Genomic DNA, 13,293 nt, shown 5'->3' on the forward strand with positions numbered 1-13,293 from the left:
CTAATTGGTAGGCAGACTTTTCTCTCTCACCAGCCAGCTCTCAAATAACCACATGGAAACTTGTTGTTAATTGTAAATGCTTGGCCTATAGCTTAGGCTTGTTACTAACTAGCTCTTACAACTTGAATTAAACCATTTTCATCAGTTTACTTGCTGCTGCATGGATCATCACTTGTTACCTCATCTTGTATACGTCCTGCTTCCTCTGTATCTGGCTGGCGATTCTGGCCTTCATCTTCCCAGCATTCTGTCTGGCTCTCCCGTTTATACCACCTCCTCCCTAGCTATTGTCCATTTAACTCTTTACTAAACCAATGAGAGCAACACATCTTCACAGTGTACGAAAAGATTGTTTCACAACAGTAGTTCACATTCACATTTGGTATCCAGGGTATATCAGGTTATTGAATGAATTAGAAAGTGCTTCTCACACTTGATTGTGTATGCAAATCACCAGGGATATCAGGAAACGTGCAGCTTCTGACTTACGTCGCCCCTCCTTTCTTGAGACAGGTTTCATTACATAACCCTGGCAGTCCTGGAACTAACTCTGTAGACCAGCTTGGCCTCAAAGTCAAGGAAATCTGCTAGTCTGCCTCCAGGGTGCTAGGACTAAAGGTGTGCGCCACCACACCTGGCTTCTCTCTCTCTTTGAAGTCATCTGTATCTGGGCCTGGTTGTGCAGGCCCGTGATTCCAACTACTCTGGAGAATGAGGCAGGAGGATTACAAATTCAAGGTCTGCCTGGGCAATTTAGTGAGACTTTGCCTCAAAATAAAAAAGTAAGAACAGCTGGGGTGATAGGTCAGAGGTTGAGTGTTTACACAGCTGGTATGAAGCATGCTCAGTCCTCAGTGTTACAGAAAATAAAAGCACTGAAATTGTTAATAAGACCTGGAATAATATAAATGGCACATGTCTTAGTCACAGTTCTATTGCTATGAAGAGACACCATAAAAGAAGCATTTAATGTCAGGCTTTCTTACAGCTTTAGAGTGTTAGTCAACACTCTAAAACAACAAAATGAAAAGACAAAGTTGACATTTACTGTAAAAACATTTTATAGGTATCCTGAATATAGTACAGGGCATTTATTCCGCAAATGAAATTAGGTTAGAATCATCTATTGCTGGGCGGTGGTGGCGCACGCCTTTAATCCCAGCACTCGGGAGGCAGAGCCAGGCGGATCTCCATGAGTTCGACGCCAGCATGGGCAGGGAGCCTGGCGGCATACAGGCAGGCAAAGAGAGACACTGGCCTGGCATGGGCTTTTGAAGCCTCAAAGCTCACCCTCCAGTGACACACTTCCTGCAGTGAGGCCAATCCTGATTCCTGACAGCTCGTCAGCTGGGGCCTAAGTATCCAAATCTGTGAGCCTCTAGGGGCCATTCTCACTCAGGGACTGAGTATTGTTCAGGGACTGATGACAGGAACAACCAGTAGTATATATTCATTAGGGAACTTCCCCCCACGTTGAGACATGATCTCATGTGGCCCAGGCTGGCCTCGAACTCCATATATCTGAAGATAAGTTTGAACTTTTGATTCTCCTGCTTCTACCTCTTTAGTGCTAGGATTGCATCATGTACCACCAAGTCCAGTTTCTGTGGTGCTGGCCCTTAAACCTAGGACATATGTTTAGGCAAGAACTGCACCAATGAGCTATATCACCAGCCCCTAGATATATCCTTTCCCCGAAACGTTTTTCATCTGTGATTGACTGGATTTGTAGATATGGAACAACCCTGGTATATGGAGGTCCAACTGTAGTACTTAATCTAGCTACTAGATTCCTGGTGTAACTCCATAGGAAGTCAGTACAGTACCATAATCCTCTGGGGAAGTTAAAAAGAATACAGGACCCATACAGACATAGATATTCTGAGTCAGGAGGCCTGGGGTCTTAGAGCCAATGCAGTAAGAATGTTCTGTATCTGGAATTACCAGATCTCCCCAGTGTTAAAACAGAGGGACAATGAAACAGGTAAGCCAGGCCCTCGCAGCACCTGTTTATCCTACAGACCCCCCATTTGTTTCTCCTCTTGTCAGTCCTGTGGTCTGACACCACCCCAGGAGAGGACGCATTGGAGAATGAAAGTGTCTTTAAGTCAACAGTACAGTCTAGCTTGGTATGTGAGCAGTGTAGTAGGCAGTGGGCCATGTGTCCTGTATCAGATCAATGGCAGGCTCTGACCTTTGATTCTGTGGAAGTGTACGACAGCCTGGGTGTTCCTGAGAAACATCTGAGGCCTCTAGATCCTTTGTGATAGACACGGCCATGATGCAGTTAGGCTCTACCAGTTGGTGACTAGTTACAGTAGCAATCTGTTTGTCTTTTGAGTCTGCAGTCACTAGCCAGCCCACAGAGACCTACTTGGGGATGATAGATCAGAGCAGACTTGAGGATCATGGAAGGGCATTACCATCTTTGTTTTGGTTGGCATACAAAATGGAGGACTGAGTATTTATCAGTTATTTCATAAATAATCAAAAGAATATATTCTTAAGTCAATTTAATGTGTTTTCTTTTTGTATGTAAGAATGATAGATGATTCCTTTTTGGGTGCTTGTCCTGTGTCTCACTCTGTAGACCAGGCTGGCCTGGAACTCACAGAGATCCACCTGGCTCTGCCTCCCGAGTGCTGGAATTAAAGGCAAGTACCACTACCGCCCAGCTAATCTCTTCATAGTTTAATGAGGAATGTGTAATAACCTTTAAGTAAAGGAATATGGCTTATTAGTTAGTATTTACAATTAGTGAGTATAATGATGTATACTTTATTGTGTCTTTTATGTTGATACGTCTAAGTGGCTTAGATATTTATTTATTTATTTTGGTGCCAAAACTAGAAACAAGCACCATTTAATTTTGAGTTCTCTCCATGGTAATTGGAGCTGTCCCCTCTCTTCCTCCTCCTCCTCTTTTTGGTTTTGTTAGAAAGAGGGTCTCTACGTTGGCCTTCTTAGTTCTACTCCAGCAGATACCATTACTGCATTTTTTTTCCTTTTTTTGGTTTTTTGAGACAGGGTTTCTCTGTAGCTTTGCGCCTTTTCTGGATCTCAGGCTGTAGTCGAGGTTGGCCTCGAACTCACAAAGATCCGCCAGGCTCTGCCTCCCAAGTGCTGGGATTAAAGGCGTGGGCCACCACCGCCCCTGGCTTGCAATTACTGCATTCTTAAATGTATCACTGTAGAATTTCAGAGGCAGTCAAAGACCTCATACCAGCTCCAGTTACATGAAGTATACAAAAATAAAAAAAAACGCTTTTAACCAAGAAAGTTACAAAACGTTTCTGCATTTTGTTTGTTTGTTTCATTTTTGAGGCAGGGTCTCACTGTGTAATCCTGGCTGGCTTGGAACTCACTGTGTAGACCAGGCTGGCCTCAAACTCACAGAGATCCTCCTGGCTCTGCCTCCTGAGTGCTGGGATTAAAGGCGTGTGCCACCGATGCCCAGCTCTGCATTGTATATTGTTAAAGTCCACTTGTATGTCACAAAACAGATCTGCATCCAACTCATAGAATAGAGTGTGACTCCTGTACTTGTGTGAAAATCAGTATAAGTGTATTTAATTGACGTTTTAAATTTTATTTTCTTTCTTTGCAGATTGAACTCCTCTCTGGAACTTCTGAATGTTTTTTACTAGTGGGAACATTTTCTACACAGCAAAGCCGATGGCTTAATTTTGGCCAGTGCTGGTGTGGCTTTGGTTCTGCTATGCTTCACGAGGCTTGAGTCCGAAGGATACCGGGCTTTCTGTGATGACAGTATGACTCACAGTAAAGGAAGATCTGTCACTCACAAGACAAGTGGCAGTCCAGATACTGGAGGAGGCTTTGTAGACTGGACTTTAAATTTAAACACAATTCAGTCTGACAAGTTTTTAAACTTGCTTTTAAGCATGGTGCCAGTCATTTACCAGAAAAACCAGGAAGACAGGCATAAAAAGGCAAATGGCATTTGGCAGGAAGGATTGTCAGGTGCAGCGCAGACCTTCAGCAAGAGATCAGAGCCACACCTGGACTACCATGAGTTCTCGGAGCAGGCCCTGCACGGCAGCAGCGGGCACGCTCCAGCCAGCTGCAGCCCCAAGTATGACGACTACGCCGGCTATAACTACTGTGATGAAAGGGAGGCTTCAGAAACCACCGCCATGCTACAGGACGAAGATCTGTCCAGTGAGGGCGATGATGTTATTGTGGAAACAAACCAGAAGCTTCCGAGGGAGTCCAGTGGCATCATGGCTCTGCAGATTCTCGTGCCATTCTTGCTGGCTGGCTTTGGAACAGTTTCTGCCGGCATGGTTTTGGACGTAGTACAGGTGAGTGTTCATCTTTTTTTTGTTGTTGTTTAAAGATTTATTTATTATGTATACGGTCTGTCTATATACCAGAAGAGGGCGTCAGCTCTCATTACAAATGGCTGTGAGGCACCATGTGGTTGCTGGGGTTTAAACTCAGGACCTCTGGAAGAGCAACTAGTGCTCTTAACCGCTGAGTCATCTCCCCAGTCTTTAGGTTCATTTGTGTGTGTGTGTGCGCGTGCATGCTCATGTGCTTCCTTACATGCTTCCCACCTTGTTTTGTGAGGCAGGGCCTCTCACTTTTACCTGGAAGTTGCTGACTCAGCTGGCAGCCAGTGAAACTTCAAGGCCCGGCCTATCTCGGCCTCCTCAGCATTGGGATTGTTTGTGCCTCCATGCTTGGCTTTCTGGGTTTTTTTTAATTAATTGATTAATTTGAAACAGGAATTTCTATATCACCCTGTCTATCCTGGATGGCCCAGGCTGGCCTTGAACCCACAGAGATCCAGTTGCCTCTGCCTCCTGAGTGCTGGGATTACAGGCATGTGCTATCACTCTCAAGAGGCTTTCTTTTTTAAAACATAGGTTCTGAGGATTGAATCTAGGTTCTTATGCTTTACTCATTCTAACCCCTCCTTCCCTACCCTTCTCTCCCCTTCTTCCTCTTTTCCTCTCTTCCTTCATCGTCTTCCTCTTTCAATGGGTCTCACTGTCTAGCTTTCACTGGCCTTGAATTTAGTCTTTCCTGCCTTATGCCCCCAACCTAGGGTTAGAGGTGTGTGCCCACATCCAGTTTGACTTCACTTTTTTTTTTTTTTGGTTTTTCGAGACAGGGTTTCTCTGTGTAGCTTTGTGCCTTTCCTGGATCTCGCTCTGTAGACCAGGCTGACCTCGAACTCACAAAGATCCGCCTGCCTCTCTCTGCCTCCGAGTGCTGGGATTACAGGTGTGCTCCCACCGCCACTTTTTTTTATTCAGATGCTTGACATAGGATACATATCTCAAGCATTTATCTTTGCCGTGCTGAGAGTGGAGCATTGTGTGTGGAAGGAGCCTGAGCAATATCTCCAGCATTCAAGCGTTATTTTAGATTTAATTTGTTCCTTTGTGAAGTGAATGACCTGAGACCTCTTGTTATCTTTGCTAACTTCTCTTTTAGAAGTTAAAAAAGAAAAACAAAACATTGTTGTTTTTTTTTCCATGCTGTGGATTGAACCCACATTCCAAAGAAAGTAACTCTTTATTATAAACCCCAAAATAAACCAAGTAAAAGCTCAGTAAGCAAGGAGTATGTTGAAATACTCTGTTTTAAAATTAAAAAAAAAACACTTCCACATGCTCATTAAAGTGTGTTCAGACAATGTAGTGCTAAAATAATGACTGACTTCTGTTGCCTATCTCCACACCCAAAATGCTCCTCCTCTTTGTCTTGATCCTCCATCTCCTCCTCCTCCTCCACCTCTTCCTCCTTTTCCTCCACCACCTCCTCCTCCTCCACCTCCTCCACCTTCATTTTTGTGTGGTGCTGGAGATAGTGCCCAGGGCCTCTTATGTCAGGCAGGTCTTCTTCAATCCTGTCCCCAGTGACTGAAACACATTCACACTTGTGCTTACTGCGTGTGTGCATATGGTGCACATGTGGAGGTCAGAGGACAACTTACAGGAGTTGCCTTCCCCTTCTCTGTGGGGTCGGGGTAGAACTTGGGTAGTTGGGCTTGTCGACAGGTGCCTTGACCCACCTAGCCAGTGCTTTTCACACGCCCATACTAGCTTTGAACCCCAGATGGATTCCCACCGGGGTCTGAGGAAGATGAATGGGGTGTCTGACTCTCTAGGTCCCAGGTCTTCTTTTATCTGGAGCAACCCCAGAGCGACTTTATAGGCCAACACCAGGGTCTTGTTTCCCTGCTTAGCTGATGGATTTTCTTCTGCCTTTCTCACGTGTTACCAGTGACAAAGGTCTCTCTGCCGTGAGTAGATAGATATGCCAGATCATGAAGTCTCCTGCTGGATAATCCCATTTTAATTGCATTTGTAAACTACCCCTCAGTGTTATTAAGCAGTCATATGATCTTTTCAGTTTAGGAAGCAATTTTATATCTGTTAACTTTATGGTATTTTCCTTTCTGTCTTTTTTTTTTTTCTCTTGAGACAGGGTTTCTCTGTGTAGCTTTGCGCCTTTCCTGGAACTTGCTTTGGAGACCAGGCTGGCCTCGAAGTCACAGAGATCCGCCTACCTCTGCCTCCCGAGTGCTGGGATTAAAGACGTGTGCCACCACTGCCCAGCGTTCTTCCTTTTTTTTAATTTATTTTTTTTAATTACACTCATGATATTACATTTGTGGTATTCCTTGATTACACTCACATTATTCATTCACTAACTATATTTATGATAGTCATTAGTTACATTAATTGTATTGATATTGATATTCATGATATTATGCCCTGATACTACAGTTCATTTGTGGGTTTTTTCCATCACACAAAACAGATTCTATACTTAGGAAATCATTATTGTATATTTATGGTGTTTTTCTGAGGCCATTTATTGCCATCTTCATTTATTAGATGGAGACAGTGACATCTCTGAGATCCGACTCCTCCAGGATCCCAGCCAGCTGTGAGAGATCCATCCCTAGAGGCATGAGTTTTGTTTCCCTGGGCGTGGTGGCACACCATGGGGAAGCTGAGTCAGGAGCATCCCAGGCTTGAAAGCAGCCTGTTCTGTTGTATAGGGAGTTGAGGACAGCTGGAGCTACAGAGTGACACCTTGTGTTAAAAGATGCATTTCCAGTTTGGTGGTGGTTTTATGATCCTGTGTTACACTTCCCTTAGCTTCTTACCTTAAAATGAGGATCAGAACCTAGGACTATGAGTTGCTTCAGGTGTTAACTTTCAGTGTTTTCTTTCTTTCTTTCTTTTTCCTTTGTCCTTCCTTCCTTCTTTCCTTTCTTTTTTCTTTTCTTTTTTGACCTTGGAAATGTCACTCCTCATCTGTAAACTTAATAACAACAGTGTAATTTTCTTGTGACGTTTTTCTAAGTAGTGCTGGAACCCAGACTCAATTCCAGATGACCCAGTCCCATAACCTGAGCTCTTAACCGTTAGCTACATGGACTCTGTCACCATGAAATGATAAAGTAACTGGGAATGGTGGTACATATCTGGCATCTAGCATTTGGGATGCAGAGGCATGAGGATCACAAGTTTAAGGCTGGGCTACAATAGTGAGTTAATGGCCAGCCTGAGCGGTCTTAAAAACTCAAGGGCTGGTATGTGGCTCAGTGGTAGAGTGCTTGCCTAGTATGTGATAGCTGTGGGCTCCTCCATCTTGAGTACTGCCAAATAAAGAAAAAAGTATGACACAGTAACTCTTTTTTTTTTTTTTTTTTTTTTTAACTGAGGACCGAACCCAGGGCCTTGCGCTTGTTAGGCAAGCACTCTACCACTGAGCTAAATCCCCAACCAGACACAGTAACTCTTAAGAGCCTCAAGTAGTGGTAGTTGTTAGTGTTAGCTGTAGAATGGGATGGAGTGATGTCAGATGTTAAGCCAACACCAACCAAATCTTCTCAAGTCACTCTGATCCTGACCTCAGGAGGGTACATGTTCGCTGATTTAGATAACCTGTGCTGTCCTTTAAAACATGGAAGCAAAGCCAGACTGTGGTGGTGCACACCTCAATCCCAGCACTCAGGAGACAGAGGCAGGCAGGTCTCTGAGTTTCAGGCCAACCAGGGCCACGTGGTGATACCTGTCTCAGTAGCAGTGACAGCAACAACAAGAAAGGAGAAATAAACCCTAGGGTCTTTAGAAATGTCCTTGTTCTGAAGAGTGGTTGTTTTCTTTGTTCCACAGCACTGGGAGGTATTCAAGAATGTGACCGAAGTCTTCATCTTAGTCCCTGCACTTCTTGGTCTCAAAGGGAACTTGGAAATGACACTGGCTTCTCGATTATCCACTGCAGTAAGATTTCCCTACTCCCTAGCACATGTATTACTTATTTTCCTCTCCTTAGAAGAGCCTGTATGATAAGTGAGTTGTTTTCTTTGTTTGGTAAGTCTCTGGACCTCAGAGTTGTGCCCTGAAAATTCTTGGGGTTCTCTCCTCTGAGAATATAGGCCTGCTTTTCCTTATCACCAGAGGCAGCAATATGTCTGCCCCCTTTGATGCCCGGCCATGCTAGCAGCTTTTATTAGAGTGCAATGCATGGGATAGGCAAATTCTGAGAGTGTATATGGGTGTGTGGTTGGTAGAGTTGAAAACAGAGCTGGAATCCTATGTATTCTCTGTTGTTGTTTTTTGTTGTGGTGGTTGTGGTTTGTTTGTTTGTTTGTTTGTTTGTTTGTTTTCCGAGACAGGGTTTCTCTGTGTAGCTTTGCACACAGGGTTTCTCTGTGTAGCTTTGTGCCTTTCCCGGAACTCACTCGGTAGCCCAGGCTGGCCTCGAACTCACAGAGATCCACCTGCCTCTGCCTCCTGAGTGCTGGGATTAAAGGCGTGTGCCACCACCACCCAGCCTTTTTTTTTTCCAGTTTTGTGTGTGTGTGTGTGTGTGTGTGTGTGTGTGTGTGTTCTCTTCTATAATTTGACAGATTGTATATATAGTGCTTTTTACCCCCCCAGATAGGGTCTCAAATTTACTATATAGACCAGGCTGGCCCTGAACTCACAGAGATCCTCCTGCCTCTGCCTCCTAAGTGCTGGCATTAAAGGCATGTGCCAACGTGTACATGGCTATATCCTTTTATAGTCTATAACCCTGGCGTTGATTTATCATCCATTATTGGATATGTAAACACTTTCTAATGGTCTGTCGTTGTAGAAAGATATGATGGGAGCTGGAGAATGGCTCAGGGTAAGAGCACTTACTTGTGTGGGACTTGATTTCAGTTCTCACCACAGGGCAGGACACAACTATCCAAAACTCCAGTTCCAGGAGATCCAATGCCTTCTTCTGGCCTTCAGGCACCAAGCATGTGGTATGCATATATGAGGCAAATACTCATAAGTAAATAAGTAATGCTGAATATTCTTTCTTTTTCTTTTTCTTTCCTTCTCTCTCTCTCTCTCTCTCTCTCTCTCTCTCTCTCTCTCTCGCTTGCTAGTGTATCTTCTATAGCTCTGGCTGGTCTCAAACTCATTATTATGTAATTCAAACTGGTCTTAAACTTAAGAGATCTTCCTGCCTCTGCCTCCCAAGTGCTGGGATTGAAGGTGTGCACCATCACACCTGGCATGACAATTAATATACGTGAATGACAGTGCAGGCATAAAATTGACATAAATCTGAAGTAAAAAAAAAAAAAAAGACCAATTGTTAGATGCTGATTTATCTAGTGATTTACTTAAAGCACAGCTTATACTGCCCGTTTGCCAAGCATGACTTCACTTGCCACCTGAAACAGAATGACCTGGAAAAATACCTGAAACAACGGGTTGTTGCCCTTAACAACCTGCTGACCGCCATGCATGCTTCTATAAAATCTTGCTTGCTTGCCTGCCCCACTTCTTGGTTTTAGAGTAGAAAATGAGAATACAAACCAGACCTGGGATTGAAGCCTTTAGGAACTGCCCTGGCTTCGGTCCACTGGTGACAACATCTCTTCTTTTTCACTCTGATTGGTGCTGAGGTGCTTATTCCAAAGATCCCCATAACAGATCATTTCAGACATCCATAGAGGAGTGAAGAAAATAAAGGCAGGTCGTGTGGTGAAGGAGCTCAGCCTTCTGAGAGGATGATGTGAATCAGTCATATCAGGATCTGAGTGTAGAAGGCCATTCTTCAAACCTCATTTAATCAGTGTAATAATGTCAACGGGTTTTTTTTTTTAATTAAAGAATTGTATGTGTAAATACCTTGCTTGAATGTACACATGTACAACATGTGTATGTAGTGCCCCCAGAGGCCAGAAGAGGGCATCAGCTTCCTTGGAACTGCAGTTACAGATGGTTGTGAGCAGCTTCATAGGAGCTGGGATTGAACCTGCTTTCTCTGCAGGAGCAACTAGCCCCAGTGTCAACTCTTCATAAGCATTCTCCATAGGTCTTTGTTGTTTTGGTTTGTTTTTCAGACAGGGTCTCTATATAGCCCTGGCTGTCCTGGAACTCAATGTGTAGACTAGGCTGGCCTCAAACTCAGAGAGATCTACCTGTCTCTGCCTCCTGAGTGCTGGGATTACAGATGTGCTCCACCATGCCCAGCTTGGATATAACAGTTGGGCTTGGGGCAAGAACACAGTGGAGTTTTATATGGCATATATTTACATAGTTTAAGATTAAATAAACTTGACAACTTTAAAAATTTTACTTTCTTTTTTTGTTTTTGTTTTGGTTTTTTGAGACAGGCTTTGTGTGGCCTTGGCTGTCCTGAAACTCACTATGTAGACCAGGCTGGCCTAGAACTCAAGAGAATCACCTGCCTCTGCCTCCCAATTGCTGGGACCAAGGGCATGCGCCACCACCACCTGGGAATAATTTTTCTATTAAGATCTGAAAGTCCAACCTAACATTTAGAATTCATGATTTTCCTGGTTCTGTTCTGGAACATGGTTATTGTGGAGCCAGACCCTGGCCTAAGGTTTGTGTCTCCTCTACTCCCACCTCAGGTTTCTATTTGCACTTGGAAAACCCTGAAATCATAGCATTCAGGAGGCTAAGGCTTGGGGGGATTGTCATGAGATTAAGGTAGAAAGACAGTGCACAAAACAAAATACTACCAAGGGGCTAGACAGATGGATGGCTCAGGAGTTAAAAGAGTACTTGTTGCTTTTACAGAGGACCTGCTTTTGATTCTCAGCACCAACATGGTGGTTTACAATCATCTAAGTCCAGTTCCAGGGGATCTGGTGCCCTTTCTGACCTCTGAGCGCATACATGTGGTATATATGCATCTAAGAGGGCTGCCTCAGTCACTGCTCTATTGCTGTAAAGGCGCACCATGACCAACGGTTAGAAGAGAAAGCATGTAACTGAGGACTTGCTTACAGTTTCAGAGGTTTAGTCCATTATCATCATGGTGGGGAGTTGGTGGCATGCAGACAGGTTCTGGAGTGATAGCTGAGAGCTACGACCTGATCCATAGACAGAGACTGAGCTTGTCATGGGCTTTTGAAATCTCAGAGCCCACCCACAGTGATACATTTCCTCCAGTGAGGCCACACCTCCTAATCCTTCTAATCCTCTCCAATAGTGCCACTCCCTGGTGACTAAGCATTCGAATATGAGTCTATGAGGCCTTTCTTATTCAAACTACCACACAGGGAAAACACTTTTACACATAAAATAAATAAAATCTAAAAGCAAGACGAAAGAAAGAAACAACAACAGCCAAACCCCGAGCAGGTGGAGCTAGGCTTGGTGGTGGGTGCCTGTGAGACTTAGGAGGCTGAATCAGGACATGTGTCTGAAGGTAGCCAAGGCTACATGGCAAGTCAGTCCAGCTCAGATTTTATCATCAGAACCTGTCTCATGAAGTAAAACCGAGCAACCAGCCAGGCATGGTGGCATATGCCTTCAATACCAGCCCTCGGGAGACCTGGATTTTATGAGTTCAAAGCTATCCTGGTCTACATAGATGTTCCAGGACAGCCAGAACTACATAGTGAGACGCTGCCTCAAAAAAAGGAAGAGAGGAAGGAAAACCAGGCAATCCCTCCACACCCCTCACCACAATGACCATAGAAAACCAATGTGGAAGAGAAGCTGTACATTTCAAAGGATGACTGGAGGAGACCCTTAATAGTCTGTAAAACAGTATGGGCATGACAGCACTTGCTAGCAGCCATTCACTGCCCACAGAGAAAGTGGTTGTTTTTCTGGAAACTTCCGGAGTAACCAAAGGTGCTTGGAAGAGGGTGGGTGTTTCTTCCATGGCGTACAACAATTAAAGTCTCTTATTTCACTTTTGAAAAGACTCCGAAACTGGCCCGGTGCTGACACATAGGTAGAAACTCATTCTTTTCTTCCCCTTCTGTTCCTGTGTTGTATTTTCAAACCCAAAGTTTAAAGATACATTTTTCTCAAGTGATGATGTGATACAATAAATGCATTTACAACTCTTAAAATAAAAAAAAAAATAAGTTTCAGGGCTGGAAAGGTAGCCCAGTGGGCATAACACCTGCCTTGCAAGTGTATGCATTTGTGTGGGGTTCAGAACCTGTTTTTTAAAAGCCAGATGTGGCAGAGCACATTTGTAGTCCCAGCACTGGGGAGGCGGAGGCAGAGGCAGGCAGATCTCTGGAGTTCGAGGCCAGCCTGGGCTACAGAGTGAGTTCCAGGAAAGGCTCAAAGCTACACAGAGAAACCCTGTCTCGAAAAACAAAACAAACAAACAAACCAAACCCAAACAAAGTGGATGACACCTGGGAAATGACATCTGAAGTTGTGCCCTGGCCTCTGAGTGCATGTACACACAGCAGGCATGTGCAACTGCGCGCGCGCGCGCGCGCACACACACACACACACACACACACACACACACACACACACACACATGATTTCTTACATCAGTCTAATAATGAAATTTTGATAAATGCTTACAATTTAAATTTCATGCTTATTCATTATTCCAGCACCTTATTATTTAATAGTGACATTGACTGACATGCTGAGTTTGGGTTTTACCACTTGCTCATTTGGCATCCAGATGGAATGTGTGTTGGTTATACCCCGGCCTTTGCCTTTAAGAGGAAAACCAAAAAGCATGTGTGGTTTTTACTGTGGTTTTGAGGAAGAACATGAGGGTTGCCTAGACTCGAGTCCAGGAGGTGTCTTTCAGGAGTAACTGAGGAGAGAGAGGTCTTGAACAACCAGAGTGTACGCATTTGGGGAGGACGCATGTTCCTGGGAGGGAGCTAGACGATGGTGCAAAGTGGACTTTGTTCTGATAAACGCAGTTAAGCATGCAAGCATTTAAGCAACTTGACCACCCTCCAGGAATAGTGAAGTTTGGTTCTGTTACCTCAAAGAAAATTGTTCTAGAAGCATT

The 13,293-nt window shown here is 44.2% G+C and overlaps 1 protein-coding gene across 2 annotated transcripts in view; it reads left to right on the forward strand.

The window, feature by feature from the left end:
- Positions 1-13,293, forward strand: part of Slc41a2 (solute carrier family 41 member 2) — a 124,318-nt gene that overhangs the window by 21,094 nt on the left and 89,931 nt on the right. For both annotated transcript variants that reach the window (XM_036169912.1, XM_036169910.1), the window contains exons 2-3: positions 3,608-4,322; positions 8,163-8,270. In XM_036169912.1, coding sequence (XP_036025805.1) covers positions 3,771-4,322; positions 8,163-8,270 — 660 coding nt within the window. In that variant the 5' untranslated portion in view covers positions 3,608-3,770. The remainder of the gene's footprint in view (positions 1-3,607; positions 4,323-8,162; positions 8,271-13,293) is intronic.

Source organism: Onychomys torridus, chromosome 20, assembly GCF_903995425.1.
Source record: "Onychomys torridus chromosome 20, mOncTor1.1, whole genome shotgun sequence".
Classification (NCBI taxonomy): domain Eukaryota; kingdom Metazoa; phylum Chordata; class Mammalia; order Rodentia; family Cricetidae; genus Onychomys; species Onychomys torridus.